General features: G+C 38.8%; 1 protein-coding gene across 2 annotated transcripts; it reads left to right on the plus strand.

Annotated features, from left to right (window-relative positions):
• Positions 1 to 13,200: 13,200 nt before the first annotated feature.
• LOC117293259 lies at positions 13,201 to 20,337 on the plus strand. 2 transcript variants are annotated; one of them, XR_004519408.1, is made up of 5 exons: positions 13,201 to 13,585; positions 14,552 to 14,672; positions 15,778 to 15,855; positions 17,348 to 17,403; positions 19,855 to 20,337. XR_004519408.1 is itself a non-coding variant. In XM_033775486.1 (4 exons), exons 1-4 carry the CDS (start codon positions 14,489 to 14,491, stop codon positions 20,257 to 20,259), a joined length of 723 nt encoding a protein of 240 aa, XP_033631377.1. In that variant the 5' UTR covers positions 13,982 to 14,488; the 3' UTR covers positions 20,260 to 20,337. The 2 variants fall into 2 exon arrangements, 1 of the variants encoding a protein (XP_033631377.1); XM_033775486.1 differs by lacking the exon at positions 13,201 to 13,585 and having other exon boundaries at positions 13,982 to 14,672.
• Positions 20,338 to 20,765: the final 428 nt, after the last annotated feature.

Raw genomic sequence — 20,765 nt, forward strand, 5'->3', positions numbered from 1 at the left:
TGGTAGAGCGCCGGCACGTTATCCGGCGGTCGTTGGTTCGAATCCCACTCTAGTCAATTCTTTGTTCAATCCCCCAAAAAACTTATTAAATTTCGAAATAAAAAATCGAAAAGGCCTATCATTAGGAAAGACAGGCTCTGTGCTTATCATGCACTTGATGCATATCAAAGGTTGAACTTGAAATTATCATTTACAAGGTTTCTGATGTTTACAAACATCCCCTTATGGCCTATAGCACTTTTGTATTCTTTCTTTCAAACGTTACAATTTTGAGAATATTTGCACAGAATAGCCTACGTGTTGTATGTATTCCCCGCAAGTATAGCTGCAATAATAGTTGGCATAGAAATATAGGGTTGGGGTTCTGCATCTACCGGAATTAATGGATAACCTGCGGTGCAGGTCTGCATGGGGTCTATTGTTGAAAACCTCAAACAACATTTAAAAATACTTAAAAGCTAAAAAAAAAACGTTGGCAACATCTATGGAAAACACTGAAAGTACACTATAAAGCCGGTGACGCATGACGCATTTATACGTTAAACACATAAACACATAAAGAGTTTATAACTAAAACACTATGCATTTATATTCACTATTATAAACACGTGTTCAGTCGTAATCGTGTGGGTGTGTATTTCATTTGCTGAATTCAGGCTGCACGGGGCATAATTACGCCAAGGATGTGTTAGTTCGTGCATAATAGACGTTGGCTAATATTAATTAGTTTGGTTGAGGGTGCTTTTTTGTTCGTTTCTTTCCACCAAACAACCACATAAACATAATGCTGACAATCAGCTTGAAACGTAAACGCCGCATTTAGTATTTTTCGCGGGCAATTCTCCATGGAAAAATACACGCATGCGCAATAGCACCTTGACCTCCTTTCAACCGCCTGACCAAAAGTGCGGAGTCGCCATTGTTCGTGGTGTCCAGCCTCCATGATCTCACTCAGTTTCTCTACAGATCAAGTAATACTTTGTCACAGGTTTGAGCATGCTTATTTTGTTTTCATATATTTCAAGGTCAATCTCGAAACCGTAAAAGAATTAGTAATGCGTTAGTTGCCGTTGGTATTAGTGATTTTGTTGGCTCGTTGTCGTAGGGTTCTGTGCACACGACAGTGCAATGAACTGTGCATGTAAGTTTACTCAGGCTACTATTACTAGAGTTAGTAAGTACGACTACACTATGACGAAATGACGTACATGTACATGTACATGTATGCCTACTATAGTTAAACTCATCCTACGTTCATCGTTAGACTTGTATACATGTAGTGTGTTTTGTGTGGGTGGATTTTGTGTGCTGTGCATGGTTCATGGCAGATTAGAACAGTGTATTATGTAGTGAGGCTTGGCTTAGGCCAGGAATTTCTTAGACTTAAGAGACCATCTTCAGTTTCATTTTTCAATGCAATGAGCAACTTCCAATGACTGGTATTAAAATCTTTAAAAGGTGTACAGATTACACTTTTGCAGAAAGCATTTAAAAGCAAAAGGGGCACAAACAAGGGTGGCAGAAACAAGGCAACAATGGCCTCAGGCCCAGTTGTTTATTCTTGGGCTGTTGGCCTATATTGATTGCTTGCATTCATTTGTAAAGCTACTTTAGTGTCCCCATTCCTCTGTCAGGTCTGTGGGCTGCCTGTGTCCCCCGTGACTAGTTTTTAGTTACTGTCTTAATGTTATTGAATTATCATTTTTTTCAGTTTTTATAAATTAAGTAAGGGCTAAGGCATGTGATAGTTGCAGCATGTACATGTATACTGACATCTACTTCTAGATACTTCTACATTTTTAATATGGAGTTCAAATGTTCCATGTGTTGCTTTGCTGATAATTCGTATGATGTGTTTTCAAAACACATTGTCCGATTTCACCGACATGACCCAAATTTGATCATGTTTTGTAGTGCTCAGTTAAGGATAAGCTGAGCAATCAGGGCACTCCTAGAAACAATTGAAGTACATCATTCTATGACTGAAGTCGAAACAAGAAAGAGACGAGATGCACTCTATAAACATGAATACTTCTATGTTTCTCCAGAGGCGGTTAAATTGGGTGACAAATTTGTTACTGTTAAGGGAAATCTAGTCAAGAAAGACATTGTTGGCTATATTGTTCCCTTTTCAAAAAGTTTAGCTAGCCTTTTGCGCATGCCAGACATTCAGCATTACATTGATAATTCACACACTGGCCCTGGAGACTACATGTTTGAAATTTGTGATGGACAGTACGTACAATCTGATCCATTATCTAGGAGAAATCCTAGGGCCCTTCAAGTCATTATTCACACTGACGACATAGAAATGGTCAATCCAATTGGATCACACACCAAAAAACATAAACTCAGTATGTTTTATTATACATTGGGGAACATCCCACCAGAATTTCGGTCACAACTTCATGCTATTCAATTGTTGGGTGTAGCAAAAACAAAGGATCTTAGGAAGTGTGGACCTGGTGTCTTGTTACATGATTTCATCACAGATGCCAAAAATCTGTGTTCGGATGATGGGCTTGAAGTGAATGTAAATGGAGTTCATTTCAGGCTTGAGGGTAAGGTGGTATTTGCCTCATGTGACACTCCAGCAGCCAACTGGTTTGGGGGATTTAAGGAGGGCGTTGGCTTTGCATTCAAGGCCTGCAGGATTTGTGATGGCACAAAGTTTGACATGAAACATAAGTTCTTGGAAAACGAATTTCATCTCAGAGATGAAGTGGAACATAGGCAAAGGTGTATCATGCTTGATGGTAATCTGTCAAAACCTGCGAGGGAATATTGGAGCAAGCAGTGGGGAATCAACAATCAAAGCTGTCTCGAGGGTATTCCAGATTTCAGACTATGTTCAGGTTTTGTACAGGACCCAATGCACATATTTCTAGAAGGTTTAATTCCCCTTGAGCTCAAGTACATGTTGTACGACTTTATATGTGTTTCAAAATACTTCACTTTGAAATGGCTTAATGCGAGAATCACTTTGTTCCTTACTCTTATCTGGAAGCTGGGGCAAAGCCTGAAGTCCTTGATATGAAGCACATAAATGGAGATGGCAAACTGAAAAATACCTCTGCAGCCACTATGACCTTAATTTGCATCTTGCCATACATCATCTCTCAAAGAGTACCAAGGACAGAAGCAAAATGGATCAATTTCCTGAGGCTTGTTCAGATGACCCTTCTCTCAACAAGTCCATGCTGTAATCAAACTACTGCTAATGTACTTGCTCAGATCACATTTATGATCATCACGTAACTTTTGCCAACATCTACCCTACAGCAAGTATAACACCTAAGATGCACTACTGCGTGCACCTCCCAAGACAAATGATCCTCTATGGTCGACATCAGTATTGTATGCGTTTTGAAGCCAAACATGGGTTTTTCAAAACCAAGACATGGAGATGCTTTAAGAACCTTCCTTTGAGCATATGTATGAAGCACCAGAAGTTTATGGGCTTTAAGCAGCTTGATTCACTAGGCCTGGGAACCCACAATTTTCTTTACCGTGGTGACCTTGTCACAGAGGGTGTGTCCATAGTGGTGAATGATGTGTATCCAGAACTTGCTAATACAATAGCTACATCTGTAGGTATTGAACTTCATGATGGCCTGCAGGTTTACAAGACAATTAGTGTTGTAATTCTTGGTAAGGAATACCGACAAGGATGCTGTGTAGTGCTTTCCTATGAAGATGAATTACCTAAGTTTGCTTTGTTGGAAACAGTGTTGATAGTCAATGATGAAAAGATATTCATTGTTGAGGGTATGGAAATCATTAACTTTGATGTCCATATTATGTCATATGTGTTGGAATGTACTGGTCAATGCTCTGCAGTTCAATATTCACAGTTATTTTCAAAGTGGCCTCTGAGTGTTCATGACCATGAGGGAAGAAGTGTGTGATCAATAAGTATTCACATGTGTGAACTGTTTTAAGTTCACATTTAAGATTGATGGCCCATGTTTTGCATCAAATGACACTTTCATTACAGAAAGGAAAACAACAAAGAAATTAAAATATATGGCTTATACACAAATCTTGAATGCATAATTAAAAACGAGTGCATTGTCACTACGTGAATTCATTAAAATAGAAAAGTCCAGATTTCATCAAGTGATTGTTTTCTGTGTCAATACACAAAATGCATTCAATAGTTGTTGTATAACTTGATATAAATGTTTACAATAGTTACAGAATATACACAGGTCCTTATCTAACCCACATTCTGAAGGGTACATAATGTAACTTATGTTTTGGTATGTTCTATGAATAATAGTTTTCCTGGTTGTACACTGTACAAATAGATGAAATTCCTCACCCTACGATGACAGTACATATATACTCAGTTTCGCTTGATTGATCTTGTCTTATATAACAACTAATACACTGGTAGTGATATTACTTCCATGCACCTCTTTAGTGGCATATCATGATGGTATTTAAGTTGTGGAGCAGTGACAGGGCAACAAGAAAGAGCGTTGCTTGTAGCAGTCTTGACGAACTACTGAAAAAAGGTATGTTTAACATTGATCTATTTCCTATGTATAAATGATGCAATGTACACCGTACACTTTCAATATAGAGGAAATACTTATACTTTCTTATAGGGGAAATACATTGAAACATTCTTACCTACTTTGTGCTATACTTAATACTTTCTGAGTATTTTATTTTGTACTTTTGTTGTTTCTTTTTCCAGCGCCTCGGAATATGTAAATTCATAGATGGCACTCCACAAGTTTAAATTATTATGTTTATTACCAGCATTCAAATGAGTCAAAGAAACATCATCCAACCTCAAAAATATTAAAATGTTTTAAGTGAAAATGACAACAATTTTGTATTTTATTTACTGCATACTGTAAGTAATAAATTCCGATAAGCGTAATAAATATTAAGTCTACATTAAAGAGAAAATATCACAAATTGGTTTCTTATCTCCTGAAACCAAACATTACTGGTCTGAAATGGGGGAAAAAGGAATGTTATGAAGTGTTACTGTTAGTGCATCAAGGGGGGTGGAGTGTTTTACTTGATATCTCTGGATTCTAATAGTAGCCATAGGCCTAATGCCTTAGGACAAAAATGTAATTAAATTTGTTAAGAAGTAATTGAATAATATTTTTGATTTATTTTGCACGCCATTCTAGCTTCTGAATATTCAATAAAATACCAACCAATGAAAGGTGTGAAAACATATGACGTTGCTCCAACGTCGTGCATGCATAAGCACTTTTAATGGCGACTGTCTCTCGCAATGTAAAACCAAAACTTTAAAAATTACAACACACCATGAAGTGAAATGGTTATTGTTAAAAAATTGGATAGATGATTTGAAAAAAAAATATTTAGTTTTTGAGTGTGAACAATTTTCCTGTTATCGTACTGAAAACAAATCACACCAGGATATTTATTAGGCCTGAAAAAATGCATTTTTTTAAGTGTACATTTCCCGCAAAACAGTCTCAACTTGAGCAGCACACAGGGAAAACGTGGTTATTTAATGGGTCCAGCGTACCTTTTCCATCCAAAAGCAGAGTTCGATTCTTACCCGGCCTACGCCACGCTGCAGCCGACTCCGTCTCTCGCCACCCTGCTGGCAAGCCAATGCCGTTGACCCTCCCAGATGATGTTGCAACCTAACTCAACCCCAACACTCAGCTCCCCACGTTTGAACTGCCACACTCCTTCCTCAAGGCCCTTCGCACACTAGCTCAGGACACCGCTCATGCTTGCTCTCAGGCGACCTCACCTCCCACTGCAGTGATTAAGTCAGTTACGTGGAATGACGTCCGCCTTGCTACAGTCAGTGACCCCCCTCCATGTCAAGATTGATTGTGCTCATTGATGACTTCCCTGTGCTCCGTTGTGACCTCCCTCCTGAACTCCGCCAGTATCACCAGTTTCGTGATGGCCTGACCAGTTTTGAAGGTCCTTCCCCCACTAATCGTTGGGGACTGTGTCCGCATCCAAAACCAGACAGCCCCAGCCCCACCAAATGGGACAAGACTGGTATCGTGGTTGAGGTGCGCCAGTTTCACCAACATGTCGTGAGAGTGGATGGCTCTGGATGTGTCACACTTCGTAACAGAAAATTCCTACGCAAGTATACGCCCGTCCTACCCCGTGCACCTTTGGCTATGGCCCCCAGCCCAGCAGCAGTCTTGATTCCTCCAGCCAAATTAAAGCGCAGGCTCACTAATGAGCAATGAATATAACTCAAAAATACGCGAAGGCAGTGCCTCGGCAGACTTTTCTTAATTTGATATGTTTATTTTTTTAGACTTTTAGTTTTAGGCCCCCTATTTATTTATTATTCAACTCGGGCTCAACAAACATGCCGAACGATTATAATATTTCGTGAAGTTTTGCAGAAGCAGTTCAAAAGCAAATTGATGACTTAAATCATGTGTTTATTTTTTGGCAGGAGGATGAGGAGTTTGTGCTGACTCAATCAAAGAAACTACGAGTTTCCGATCAAGAAGATCAAAGGTACGTCCACCAAAAAATCTCACCAAATGGGTTCACCAACACTTTTCATATGGGGCATTTTTGTTTTCCAAACGCTCATTGGCAAAAATCCCAGTATCTTACTCAAAATAATCCTAAAAAAGATATTAAAATGATAATGGGCACCCTGGTTCAAAAGTCGAATCCCGTGTTTACCATTGTTTGACCTAGGTATAGACATAGTATTTATTTTTATTTTTTTATTTTTCATTTCACCCATTCTTTCAAAGTGTTCAGGGTCTTACAGTGGGCCTTTGTAGTCTGGTGGACTATTCGTCGGATGCAGAATATTCACACTCGGTGTATGAATCGGATGGAGAAGAAGACAAACAATACCACGATGAGCCCGAAGAGTTGACGCTACCTCGAAGCAGACGGAAATTTTACTTCTCATCAACACAAGATTTAGAGTCGTCAGACTCTGACGGGGAACAGGAAGAAGACGATCAACAAGAAGAGAAAGGTAAAGTAGAGTCAACCCTTCCAGGACCAGGCTTTTTAAAATTTACTTGTGCTGTTATGGGGAACAGGGGGGGCCCTCATTGTGCCCCCACGTGATTTCCAAGTTTTCTGCTGATTTTGTTTGTTGTGCCTTTTACTATCACAAATCTGTAGTATAATTTGGGACTAAGTACATCTAAGATAATACCTTTAATGACAGAAATGCAGAATTTAAAAACTCATGGGAAAGAAGATCGTCTGTTTGTGATTTTACAATGTTAATGGGTGCCGCCATCTTGTTTTTAGGTCGTCCATTACTGGAGTACAGAAACCACCACCGTGCGTCTGTATATACTTTTTTACGCACATGTCTAATAGGGTTCAGCTTGACGGGCACTGAATGAGATACTTTCCTGCAGCCTTGCACTTGTTTCTTTAATATTTTTATTTACCCATGTGCATTTTTTGGGCTCAAAATGTAATATCAGATTGATTTGGAGCCCAGCGCTTCTCACTTAGTTGCCATGATTGACTGAAATTCTTCCAGTAAAAGTTAAACATTTTTGGGCTCTGCAGGTCGGACTACACCTACGCTGGTCACCAGCTCCTACAGTGGTAGCAGTAGTGAAGAAGTTTCTTCAGGCGAAGGGTTCAAACAAGAAAAAGACAAAGAACATAGAGAGAAAGGTAAGGTAGAGTTTACCCTAACAGGATCGGGCTTCTTTTAATTTCCTTTTTTTGGGAGGGGGGGGGGCCTCATTGTGCCCCCCTCCATAATTTAAAAGTTTTCTGCTGATTTTGTTTTGAGCCTTTTACTATCACAAATCTGTAGTATAATTTGGGACTAAGTACATCTAACATGATACCTTTAATGACAGAAACACAGTGCTTAAAAATTCATGATAAAGAAGATCGTCTGTTTGTGATTTTATAATGTTAGGGGGGCGCCATCTTGTTTTAAGGTCATCCATTAGTGGAGAACAGAAATCAACACCGCACGTCTGTTTATACTTTTTTACCCACATGTCTAATGGGCCTTTTACACACACAAGTGTGTGCCTCATTTAGAAGGGCTGAGTATTCTTCACAAATGCTCCTTCTTAAAATATATACCAAAAACATATTAGCAGATGACAGTGATGTACAGTAAATTTATGTGCAAATTTACCACTTAAAAGGTTATGTACATTTAAACAGGTTTAACAAAGGCTATAAGGTCTTTTCCGAGATTAAAATGCCTTGCACCTACTAGAAGAATACATTCAATGAAGTTGAATGAAGTTAAATGAAGTTCAATGAAGTAAGCAGTGTTTTGACACTTCTGCAAAACAGGACATAAAATATCAATTTTAGATAACCCTACTTTACTTTGTTAATTCATGCAGGCAAAGCAAAGTTTGGTCTTGTGGAGGATGCTGACGTGACTCTAGTGACTGAATCAGATGGTACCGAGGTAGATGAAGATGATGTGTTGCAGGATTTGGACAAAGGGACGGTATTGATTCTTTTAAGTATTAAAGAGAAATGGGAACCACCAACACTGGATATGTCTTCTTCTGCTGGTAAATCTAGTTCAGAGAACACTGAAACAGCTTCAGTTAAAACAACTACCTCAACATCAACTTTGAAAGCGACTTCATCAAGTGGAAGTGAAATTGACTATCACTCCAATTCCACTTCTTCACGAATTACAAAAGCAACACCACTACCTTGTTTCAGTCCACGTGTTCTGCAACATTTGAATTGTGCGACCGAGTCCAGTGTTTGGAGAGAGATAGTTTCAGAGGCTGCAAACTACTATGTGACCAGATGTCCTGAGCTCAACAGTGCAGGAGAGTACTACACTATTGGCAAAAATATATGTTCCTTGCCTTTCCATGTATTAAGCAGGCATGAGAATGGGTGATGATAAAAAAACAGGAAAAAATTCAGTTGATTGGAAATGTCAATATTCCATAATTTTTGTGTGCTATGCACACAATACGAGCGCGCAGCGCGAAGTCCCTTATGGCCGGGGTCCAGGGCCCGCTTCAGGGCCCTGGGAGCTCTGGGTACTTTAGAAGCTCTGTGGTGGTCTCTGATGCATTTCTGACACCTATTTTTCCAGGTAGAAGTGAGCTACTTTTGTGTGATTTTTCCTTTTTTAAAATTTTTTATAATAGGTTAAAGGGAAAATAAGGAATGTAAAGCTCAAACAATTTTGGGTTCGCCTGCGATTTTGTTACAATTCCGGAAAAAGAAAGGGGGAAAAAATAATAGTAATAATATTGTTATTTTTTTTTTGACGATCTTATCCCTTATTTCTGCCCTTGAAAATGCTTTTTTTTTTCTCACCAAAAACCATTTTTATAGGTTCTTGATTTGAAATTCGGTTGTGTAAAAGAAATTCTTTTGCAATTAAATGTTTGTGATTTTAACGATCTGTCGGCGACGCACATTTTAAAATATATAGGCCTATATATTTGGCGAGAGCGATGTGTTTTTGTGAAAGAGGTTGTTATTCAGCATAGGGTATAACTGGAACGAGGTTGAGATTAGACCCCAACATAGAAATAGAACCAATGAAGAAAGCACGTCGTCCGGACGTACAGTGTGTTCGCTGGTTCCCAATATATCTTTCGCTGGTTGTGAGGCAATAACAGGTACCAGTTTACCATGGCCTGCCGGCGATCTCAGATTCGTGCCGCGCCGCTCATTGGTTCGTGTGCAAACCTGCACGTACACAGTACACAGTACACAGCACACATGGTGCAAACACGTGCATTGTTTTTTCAGTAGACTTTCAAAAGTCTCCACACGTGTTATCTTTGCTGCACCAGCAAGCGCATTACACGCAAACATTATTGAACCGTACCACTATAAACGAAGCAAGGAATGAGGCAAGTTTATACATCTGTCGCTGCTGCTGCATGCATGCGCGATGCCAGGAAGACAACAAGACGTAAATTGGGCCAGCTGCTGGACGGCAATTTATTGTTTAGGTGCCGGTATTTCATGAACGACGTGTGGGGATCCGCGATAATAACAATTACAAAGGTAAACTTACATTGTCTGACTAGAGAAGAGGGATTAGAGAAATCCAAATGTATACCCCCAAAAACCTACCCCCCGAATTTTATAGCAAATTCACATCGAACTCGGAGACCACAATTTTTAAAGGAAAAAAAACGGAATTCCGGTCTAAACCGGAAGATTCTCATGCCTGATTAAGAGAGAACGAGAGCACCAGTGGGTAAGAATTATTTGACTGAAGTCTGCCACCATGTGTATGTGAGATATTTTCTTGTAAAAGTTATTGATATTACTAAGGGCCATGTCACACTGAGCAATTAACAGCCAACCAGCTCCAGGCAATCTTCAAGAATAGAAGACATTCACATTTCATTGGGATAGAAAGACATTGTCAAAAAGATGTAGTTTGTGCTCCCGAAATGTTCCTTTTGTGTGCAGTGCAGTTGGTTGCCTCCAATTTGCCTGTAAAAATTGCCTTGCGAGACATAACCCTTGGCATGGATTGTAAGTTTTCATTGGTCAAATGCTAGTCAGATGACATTTCAAACTTTCAATGTTCCCTGGTATCACTCTGAAGTGATAACCCAGTCGACATCACTCTAAAGGTAGCGTCATCTCAACTGCACCCAGTGACGGCAAGTGTCACATACATGTAGTGATCTGAGCTCAAAAAACAAAAACAAGAAACTTGTGGTTGATAATATGATACTGGAAGGAAAATAGACCATCCTGCATAGCTTCATGGATTTGGCTCATTGTAACTTTCTGGGTTTTTTCAAACAGTGTATTACAGAACGTTGTCGTTAAGTCCATATTGTCTTGTAATCTAATGCATGTTTTTTTAATTTTGTCTTTTATTTTAGTCATTCTTCACAAAATGCCTCAGCCAGCGCATACGCCATATTCGTTGGACCGAGAGAAAGAAGTCACAACCCCCCAAGAGAAGCGGTGGCGACAGTTCAAGCACCTGCAGTTCATCTAAGGCTCCTCGTTATACAGCTATGCCTGCAAGCACAAAGACTGCAACACTGACTGCTGATGACTACGAGAAACATCTAGCAGAAATTCAACATGAATGGAGTAAGGGTCAGACGAGAAGCGACAACCATCTGAAGCTCCTTCTGCAAGACAGTTTCGATTACATCCAAGAATGGATCAGAAGCCTTCCAGATTGTAAGATGGAGCCGATATTAGAAAGAATTCCCTGCTATGAAAATGGAACAATGGTAAATAATTTAGATCGAAGTGCTCCATTTCTTTTTATGTGAAATAATACACCCAAAGACTACAATTTGTAATTTCTTCCTTGTAGGTAGTAGTACGGAAGCTTAAAGTGACCTTCCGAGTTGCCACGTTTCCGAGATATTTTATCAGGAAAAGATGGAATACCGTGATAATTCAGACGTGTTCCGAGTTAGTATCAAACAGAAAGATGTCTTTCCCTGATACCGTATCTCAGAAATCCGTCTTTCCCTGAAACCGTATCTCAAAAAGACGTCTTTCCCCGATACCGTATCTCAGAAATCCGTCTTTCCCTAAAACCGTATCTCAGAAAGACGTCTTTCCCTGATACCGTATCTCAGAAATCCGTCTTTCCCTGAACCGTATCTCAGAAATCCGTCTTTCCCTGAAACCGTTTCTCAGAAATCCGTCTTTCCCTGATACCGCATCTCAGAAATCCGTCTTTACCTAAAACCGTGTCTCAAAAAGACGATTTTCCCTGATACCGTATCTCAGAAAGACGTCTTTCCCTGATACCATATCTCGGAAAGACGATTTTCCCTGATACCGTATCTCAGAAAGACGTCTTTTCCTGATACCATATCTCGGAAAGACGATTTTCCCTGATACAGTATCTCAGAAAGACGTCTTTCCCTGATACTATATCTCGGAAAGACGTCCTTCCCTGAAACCGTATCTCAGAAATCCGTCTTTCCCTGATACCGTATCTCAGAAATCCGTCTTTCCTTGATACCCAGAGATGCCAACATTGAATTCTAAAAAAGAGTAGCATCTCCCAAATGTTAAGGGCGAGCGCATCTTGGGCTCCCTAAACCGATCTTTCTATTACTCTCTACAATGCTAATTAGCTCAGTTTCAGGCAGTGTTGTGAAATAACAATTACCTGTATGCATCAACAGAACAGCTAGAAATGTTTATAATGGCCAGTGAAAAAAAACTTGAAAAAAACCCTGATTTCCCTCATCTTCTGACTATGTTTCAAAAATAAATGTAACATAAAAAAGGGTGGCCTACGGAAGCTTAAAGTGACCATCCATGTTTCCGCGTTTCCGAGATACAACATAATAGAAAGACGGAATACCATGATATTTAAGGTATTTTATACGCGTTTCCGAGATAGTATCACAGTTAGACATCTTTCCAAGATAAGGTGTCACAGAAAGACATCTTTCCAAGATAAGGTATCATCAGAAAGACATCTTTCAAAGAAAAGGTATCACAGAAAGACATCTTTCAAAGATAAGGTATCACAGAAAGACATCTTTCCAAGATAAGGTATCACAGAAAGACATCTTTCAAAGATAAGGTATCACAGAAAGACATCTTTCCAAGATAAGGTATCACAGAAAGACATCTTTTCAAGATAAGGTATCACAGAAAGACATCTTTCTAAGATGAGGTATCACAGAAAGACATCTTTTCAAGATAAGGTATCACAGAAAGACATCTTTCCAAGATAAGGTATCACAGAAAGACATCTTTCCGTGATACGGTATCCCAGAAAGATGTCTTTCCGTGATATACGGCCATATGGAACGTGTTTCGACATGCTTTAATTCTATGCATGGTTTCGGCTCACACCATCTCTATCTGACGGACGCAGAGTCACTTTTCAAACTTCTTCGTTACATTGGGTGGGTGTGAGTGTGTTTGTAATACGTGATCATGGATACACATGATGAGTCCCCCGACGACAAAAGCAAGGATATGGAAGGTAATTCCCATTCCCAACGTGTTGAGGAAGACATAATGGTAAAAATAATGGTTGAACGAATCAACGGTGAAAAGGCAGTCACCTTTGTGAATCCAATAGACGATTTGCTACATGTAAGTATTAATAATGCTAATTGTATTACAATGCTATTAGCCAGTCAAAACATGCACAGGGCGCAGGCTGTCTCAAAGTTGAGCCTGAAACTCTGCAGTTGATTTTTTTTTTTTTTGAAAATGGTTATTCCTTTTTTAGTCAAAAGGAAAGGACATGTTCTTTACAGCCTGCTAGGACCCATGTACGTGGTGATGATTCGAATCACATCAGATTCAGAGGTCATGGATCAGATCAGAGGGCTTAGTCTAGTCTGGTTCCTCCTGACCAAAGATTCCCTGACGACTCTTTACGAAATTACGAAACGTTTGTGTGTCAACTAGAGACTTTTTTTAGTGTATGCAATTAGACATAGCCAAGGTTGGACTCTTCATTTCATCCTCTCGTGCAGTATTGGTGTAGTGGCTGGTTTGGGCTGCACATTTTCTCTCTGGAAAGAATTCCATAGCAAGCAAGGCCTACAACCTACCTCCATCCATGTTACAACACTCGACACCCTGTGTGGCTGTGTGCATGAGGTTTTGTGCACAAACCCTATGACTGAGACTGGTCTGAAAAACAATTTTGTTTCAATATTTTCACTACTAGATTTAGGCCAGAGGCCGGGAACTGTGTATCCAAACAATTTTCACCATGGCCGTTGGTGGCGATTAGTTGAGATTTGTGATATGTTTATAATAGACCCATTTTCAACACTTTTAATTACAAATAAAAACAACATTATTTATAAATAAAAAGGAGTTGGGAGCCAATTTGACACTACTTCAAACGTGACTGAGTACATAAACTCTCCCCAAAACAGCCCAATCAATGTAAAGGGTACTAAAGCAGTCGTATGGATATGGCTATGGGACAACAACTGTTTGCTGTTTTGTCATACACCTTTATCATGTTGCCACCATCTTGGTCATGTCTTTTGTATCCAATAACAGTAACAAATGCTAATATTCATTGTACAAAAAGGAACACTATTTGCCCTTCCAGCCTCGGTTTGGTTACATTGATTTGCTCAGTAGAATTCAAGATTGCTGCACCATAATAAAGGACTATATAACACCAGTGCTTTGATGCAGTCTGTGATACGAATCTTGTATGAAGTATGGTACATAACAAACATTGTTAATCAGACCTACATGTAAAGACCTTCGGGTCACGGTCAACGGTCTTCGCCACTATGCTAGATTTGACTTTCTAGGACACTGCTTCTGTGATTGCTGATAAATACTTTAAGTCGCATGGAAAAAGTTGTGTTGTCCGTGTCTGGAGTGCTTCCCATTTTCCATTGTATCCAGTTTCAATAATTTTTTTTACAAATATTATTAACAAACTAAAGTTTTTTTGTTACGAAGTAAAGTATGCAAGATATGTTTCATTTCTAAATGTTTTATTATTTGTTTTATTATCATTGCTAAGAAGAGTAAGATATGTATTGGATACTCTGGTGTATTTGTCATGACTCTTAATTTCTGTACTGGTAAAATAGATTTTGTAATGTGTTCCCCTTTGTTGCCACAGGTCCTGAATGTTCGAGACGGACAGTTTCTTGAAGTCTATGACTCGGATTTCCTGGAGTACGTGCTATATAGCCATGGTGTGACCACTGTGTCACACCTGGACAGATTCAGAATAAGGAAATGTATGTATTTCTTTTTATTTGGAAGTACTATGAACAGAAGGCGTGCCCTCAAATTGGGTTTTAAAGGGACATCCTCAAATTCCACAAAATTATTTACTTCATGACTTCAAAATTTTACAATTAAACCTTTGTAAACATTTTCGTAAGAAAATGTTACTCCCATCAATCAGTCCTCTCTCTATGGTCCTCTTAAAAGTAATGAAAAATCATCGAAAAAACAAGAGATCAAAGGTCAACCTACATGTAATCGCAACCAGCCGTTGCAGCGCATTGCAACCGTGCCCTGCTGCTGATACCCATGGAATTCAATGTACGTGTTGTTGCTAATGCTATGTGAGTCTGTACGATGTGATCATCTATCAATGTTGTACAGAATTTTGAGACATGAACAGAGTGACGGAGAAACGCACTATTAACAACCCAGAAATAATATACTATGGGAAACTTTTCAGAGTTGAGAAGTTTAACAGATATTTCTGAAGCCATGCACTTTGGGTTGGGATTTACTTTTATTCAACGTGGCAGTACTACAATAATCCTTAAATATTTGTGCCAACCCTGCTTCCTTCAGTCCTATGGCTTCCCATCAAGCCCTCTAGGACTCGCCCTTTCTGAAACTGCCCTTTAAATGGGTCAAGTGACCCCTTTTGATAAGACTGCTTCCTCTCCCCAATTCCTTCCTATAGCTGCACTAAACGTCTTTCCCTGATGGTACTTCCATTTTTAATTTTGCCTTTAACCTGAAACCTTAAGTTTGACAAGATAGTTCAACTTTGTGGCTTAAGTTTAACAATATTATTTCTTCAGGATTATTAAAAAAGTGAAGTTTGATTTCAGGATGTATTTACCTATTTTTACATTGACATATGGACCGTGAACCCTTTGAGTCCCATCATAATTGAAGTAGTTTTAGTGTCATCTGGCTTAAGTTTAACAATAATCTGTAATTTTCGTTCATAAAATTATATGCATATCTTCGAGTAGTATACATGTCACACAATAAGTGGTGAACAGGGATGAATATAATGATGGTTGCTAACACAAACTTAACACTGATTTTTATGAATTTTTGTTTTATTTTTAATATTTTGTCTTTTATCTGCAGCGCAAGTAAATAACCCTTCCTCCAGTGCTACATGTAGGCCTGTGTCCGCAACAGCACCGCCTTTGGAACTTCCAACAGGTATGTGTACAAGGTTATTGCACCTCCTAAGTGTTACTGTACTAAAGATCGTACTATATTGTTTGCAAGATAGCTTTTGTCTGCTTGTATGCTTAGGGCAAATCATTTATGGGAGATGCTGTTGTTGAACTTATTAGATGAATCCCATATAAATGAAGAATGGAGAAAGGATTTCTTTAGCCTAATGAGGGAGTGTATTATTGATCTTCACTCTGTGTCTTTGAACTGTAGACAAAACTATACAACTAAACATTAGTAATTCAAGGACAAGAGAGATTGGGTGTGTGTGAGCATGGAGTATAGCATAGAGCTATAAAATGGTAATTTTTTTAGCTCCATGGTATACATGGTATACTGTCAGTGTACATGTGGTAGTGAAGGCATTGTAAATCAGAAGGAAAGCTTGTATGCAAATTAGTGTGTTAAGTGACGACTTGTTACCAACAAGAGAAGATGCTATATACAGTTTAACAAGTAAACAGTTCAATATTAATAGTTCAATGAATAGTTCACCACATGTTAACACTATCAACCCCAACACATATTGATCACTCATGCATTTGTTACCACACTGTTGTGCATGTAAGTTCACTTCTGCACCAGAGACCTTTAGCAAACTTTCATTGTATAGTGCCCTCACTAGACAATATCATGAAAGGCCACTCTTGCAATGACACACTATTGACCAATTTTAATGAACCACATACAATAAGGAGGAGAGTAATAATAGTCAAGCTGTTTTGGGAACATTAATGGAGAACCATTGATTCTAAGGCTTCAAGGTTGGACCAAATCAACTTGGTGTGAAATCTCCACATGGCATATTGGAAAGGTCTTTTTGCTGTCTGCAGTCATCAATTACTGCCCATCTGAAATGTTTTCTTGTGATGTCGGGCTGGCTGCCTACTTGATAAGTGATGAGACCTTGTTTTGTGTAAAAACTTGTTTTAATGTTGGATTCAGTGTGTGAGAATGGGAATAGACTCATATAGTACAGCATTAAAGTTGCATGGCTTGGTTTCGGTTGAAAGGGAAAACAATTATAATTTTACGAGTGAAGGAATTTGATAATAGTATCAGCCATTGTAACACAAATTATTTTTAGGTTCAATTTTAAAGGCCAGGAACCATGAAATAAAACACCTTTTAAAAACACAACACATACGATACACTACAACATATGTGTACATCCCCATTGTACAATGTGTGTACAGTCACGTGAGTTATTTTTAGTTTTTAATCAACTACCACTAATCAATCATGGATTTTTTCGTGCAATGTATAAAAGGAAAGCTTAGAATTGTTTATGATCTTTAAAACTAGCTTTTTAACATTTAAATTTAAATTTTCAGGTCAAATTGGCCAAAACACAGGCCATGCATCTTTAAGTGCAACCATATGAAAGCAAACTACATGTAATTGTGTCACTGAAAAATCATGAACATATGTATGCATATCATCAACAGCATATTTTCTGTTTGTTTTTGAACAGGTTTAAAGAGGCAAGTGAGCCTTAGAGACAGGTTGGACGACCTGTTTGCCAAGAAGGTAATTAAAAGTATCAGTTTTATTTTTCAATAACAATCAACTGACAGCACTCAAGGGGGCATGTGCCCCCCTTTATATATAAAATTAGTAGGGTAGATGGCCTTAGCTTTCGATCCAAACTGGACCTTCGTCAAAGGCATTAACAAATACAAACAAAAACATATCCATCTATAGCAAAAAGAGGAGCAAAGGATAGGGGAAGGTATTCAGAAAAAGCGGGAAAATTATAGCCAACCAAAGTTATTAATTTACAGACAATGGGTTGGTTAAAGACTCTGGACACTACTGGTAATTGTCAAAGACCAGTCTTCTCACTTGGTGTATCCCAACATTATGCATAAAATAACAAACCTGTGAAAATTTGAGCTAAATTGGTCGTCGAAGTTGCGAGATAATAATGAAAGAAAAAACACCATTGTAACCCGCAGTTGTGTGCTTTCAGATGCTTGATTTCGTGACCTCAATTTCTAATTTTGAGGTCTCGAAATCAAATTCGTCGAAAACTACGTTATTTCAGAGGGAGCCGTTTCTCACAATGTTTTATACTATCAACAGCTCTCTATTGCTCATTACCAAGTAAGTTTTTATTCTAATGATTATTTTGAGTAATTACCAATAGTGTCCACTGCCTTTAAGAACCAATCAGAGTAAAGTAATGAGGACATAAGTTGGTCAGTGTGAAAAGGGTGGATTACTGGACCATAAAGCTGGTAACTGCATTCTGGGTATAACAATGCCGGAAACATGAAAGGGTAGTATTAGAGGGCAAGTTGCTTGAAGACAATGCAACTCACAATAGGGGGCAAGAACAAAATAACTAGTGAAGAGAGTTGAGTAAGCAACAAGAAAATTATGTGAATATGAATGTAATTCTTGAAGAATATAACCAGTTTATAGGATAATATGTAAGAAATTAAAAGTGGGCAAGAGGAACCTGCGGAGAGAGCGGGTTATTAAATACTCTGCAAAAGGAATATATATAGGCCCTATAATTATATAAACAAATTGAAGAAGAAGAAAAATGGCAATAGAATGGGGAAGGGTGAATAAGCAGCTTTCTGCAATAAAAACAACATTTTCTTTGTAGTTGCACATGTTTATTATCACTTTCATGAAGCCATTTCAAAAATTAGACAACAGGCGGCTGATTAAAAAATAATTCCACCCCTGTAAACCACCGTCTTGACCCAGATAATATTTCCTGAAAGTAAAATACATCTGAGGCAGCGCGTTCATTTTGGTACACTTATATTACAAGTTTTCATTGTCTTTGATCAAACAACAATTGTTGTTTTATACGCTTTTGTATGAGAGTATGGAAATGTATTGTAGTGTATTGGATCATTGCAGCACCCCTTGCATCATGCATCAAACTTTAGGTGTGCCCCCCCTAAAACAAATCCTGGATCCGCACCTGAATAAGGCAATATATTTCTTTGTAATGAAACATGCTTTAGGTGCTCATTTTGTAAACTTGTTTGTGAGAAGTATCAATGGTGAGTATTTCAACTGGTAATCTCAATATCGATATGTTTTTTGAAAGGTTGATGTCTACTAGGTTGTTTTGTCCAATACTGGCGATTCAGAATACAGTGCGCCACCTATGTTTGCTAAACGGAGAAGAGGCTATTTTTCCAACAAGTGGTCGACTTAAAAAATATTCACATACCAGTAGCCTGTTGGCCTTTCCTTTTCGAGTATAGTTAAAATTGATGTCCTAGATATGAGGGCTTGTTTTAAAATGATTCTACATTTGATGGCCGCGTACATTATTGGGCACCGGGGTTTGCTCTTCAAATATTCTTTATTATTCTGTAAAGTTCTTGAAATAATCAACTGTTTTTGCACAAATTGTTATCGTTCAGACTTCAGAGATAGACTGTGCAAGTCTCGTGCATATTCAAACATTTGGCGCCGTTGAAGTGCACAATTTTGTTTCTCCGCATGTTAAGGCAATGTACTTGGGACCAACTGGTCGCCAAAATTTTCGAATTTGTGCGAGACTTGCACAGTCTAATGCTCGAAACTGACTGATTAATAAGGAATATTTGATGTCCAAACCCTGGCGCCCAAGATTTTATATAATCAGATTATGCTGGAAAAAACCCATAATCTTTGCTTTATAAACACAGAACAGGATCGCACGTTCAAGGAAATTTCAAGCCAGAACTATGAACCAGCTGGGTCGAATTGTGTCTGTCATTCTGTATCAGTCTGTCACGACCTCTTGCTCTTCTCTGTACCTCTGTCCATCTGCTGATCGTCGATAGTTTGTGGTTGGTTTATACAAAAATTGTTGCCCTTTACCCCCAAGATGCACTGCACAAATGGGCTCCCGAATGAAAACTATTAGGTTGCGCACTGTATTGTGAATTGCCCGTAATGTGGCCACTTACTTCACCAATCATGTGGCCCCAGACATATAACTTAATCTTTCAACATTTTCAACAGAAAAGTAAAACTGGAAAAGCAAAGAACAAACGTTCACGTGATGTACGGATCCAATTTGGATGGATGCATCGTGCAAGTGAGTCTACTGAGCATAAGGGAGTCCGTTCGACAAAAGGAGGTGGGACAAGATGTGTAGAAGTGGCAGAGAATGCCAGCTACAAGGACCTGTGTGATAAAGGTGTGGCAGCCTTTTTTCTTAACGGAAACTCACCTATGGGGTCGAGGCATCAATTCCAACTAGATGGCATTGGAACTTACCAACAGTTGCGGCAAGATAATGATGGTTTTAACCTCGCTGAGATCATAGCCGAGCATGGCAACCCATCAAAGACTCGAATTTATATGTTCACAACTGCTAAGGTAGAGAAATCTATTCCTTTCAAGATAACCTGTACTGTACAGTGATCATATTTTTAGTTTTGGCAAAATTCTCAACCAAAACATCTAAGCACAAACATTTTATGGAAGTACATTGTATGGAGACTTGGGGGGGGGGGGGGGGGGGGGTGGGGCTGTTGGGTACATTAATGCATTAATTGATTCCGTTTTGGGGGTATATTGTATTTTGCGGGGGGGGGGGGGGTTCACTTAAAAACTAATAATATGATTTTAAGGGCCTAGAGTGCAATGATGATGCTTTGGTTTGATAAATCTATTTTATTTTAAGGGCCTGAGATGTGACAAATTAGAATGTTAAAGGTATTCAATTGCTTCATTATGTAGTAGTGCTAGACAATGCAGCTGTTCACATGTGTGTAGTCGATTGCAAACAAAATGCAGACTAACTAAAATATGATCTAGTAAGATTTGCGGTAGCACATGTAATAATGTCTCTGTGAGTTGGGGTGGTTCTGAAAAGTACCGTTGGTTTTCAACTGTGACTCCTGGTGTGTCTATCAGCCAACCATGTT

Source organism: Asterias rubens, chromosome 8 (genome assembly GCF_902459465.1).
Source record: "Asterias rubens chromosome 8, eAstRub1.3, whole genome shotgun sequence".
NCBI classification, from domain to species: domain Eukaryota; kingdom Metazoa; phylum Echinodermata; class Asteroidea; order Forcipulatida; family Asteriidae; genus Asterias; species Asterias rubens.

What these genes read in the sequence shown, in the direction of transcription:
- LOC117293259 (XM_033775486.1), top strand. Translation starts at nt 14,489, where the DNA reads ATGACTCTTAATTTCTGTACTGGTAAAATAGATTTTGTAATGTGTTCC. An exon ending in GCCTTTGGAACTTCCAACAG is followed by an intron (nt 15,856 to 17,347) that starts GTATGTGTACAA and finishes GTTTTTGAACAG; the next exon opens with GTTTAAAGAGGCAAGTGAGC. An exon ending in ACGACCTGTTTGCCAAGAAG is followed by an intron (nt 17,404 to 19,854) that starts GTAATTAAAAGT and finishes CATTTTCAACAG; the next exon opens with AAAAGTAAAACTGGAAAAGC.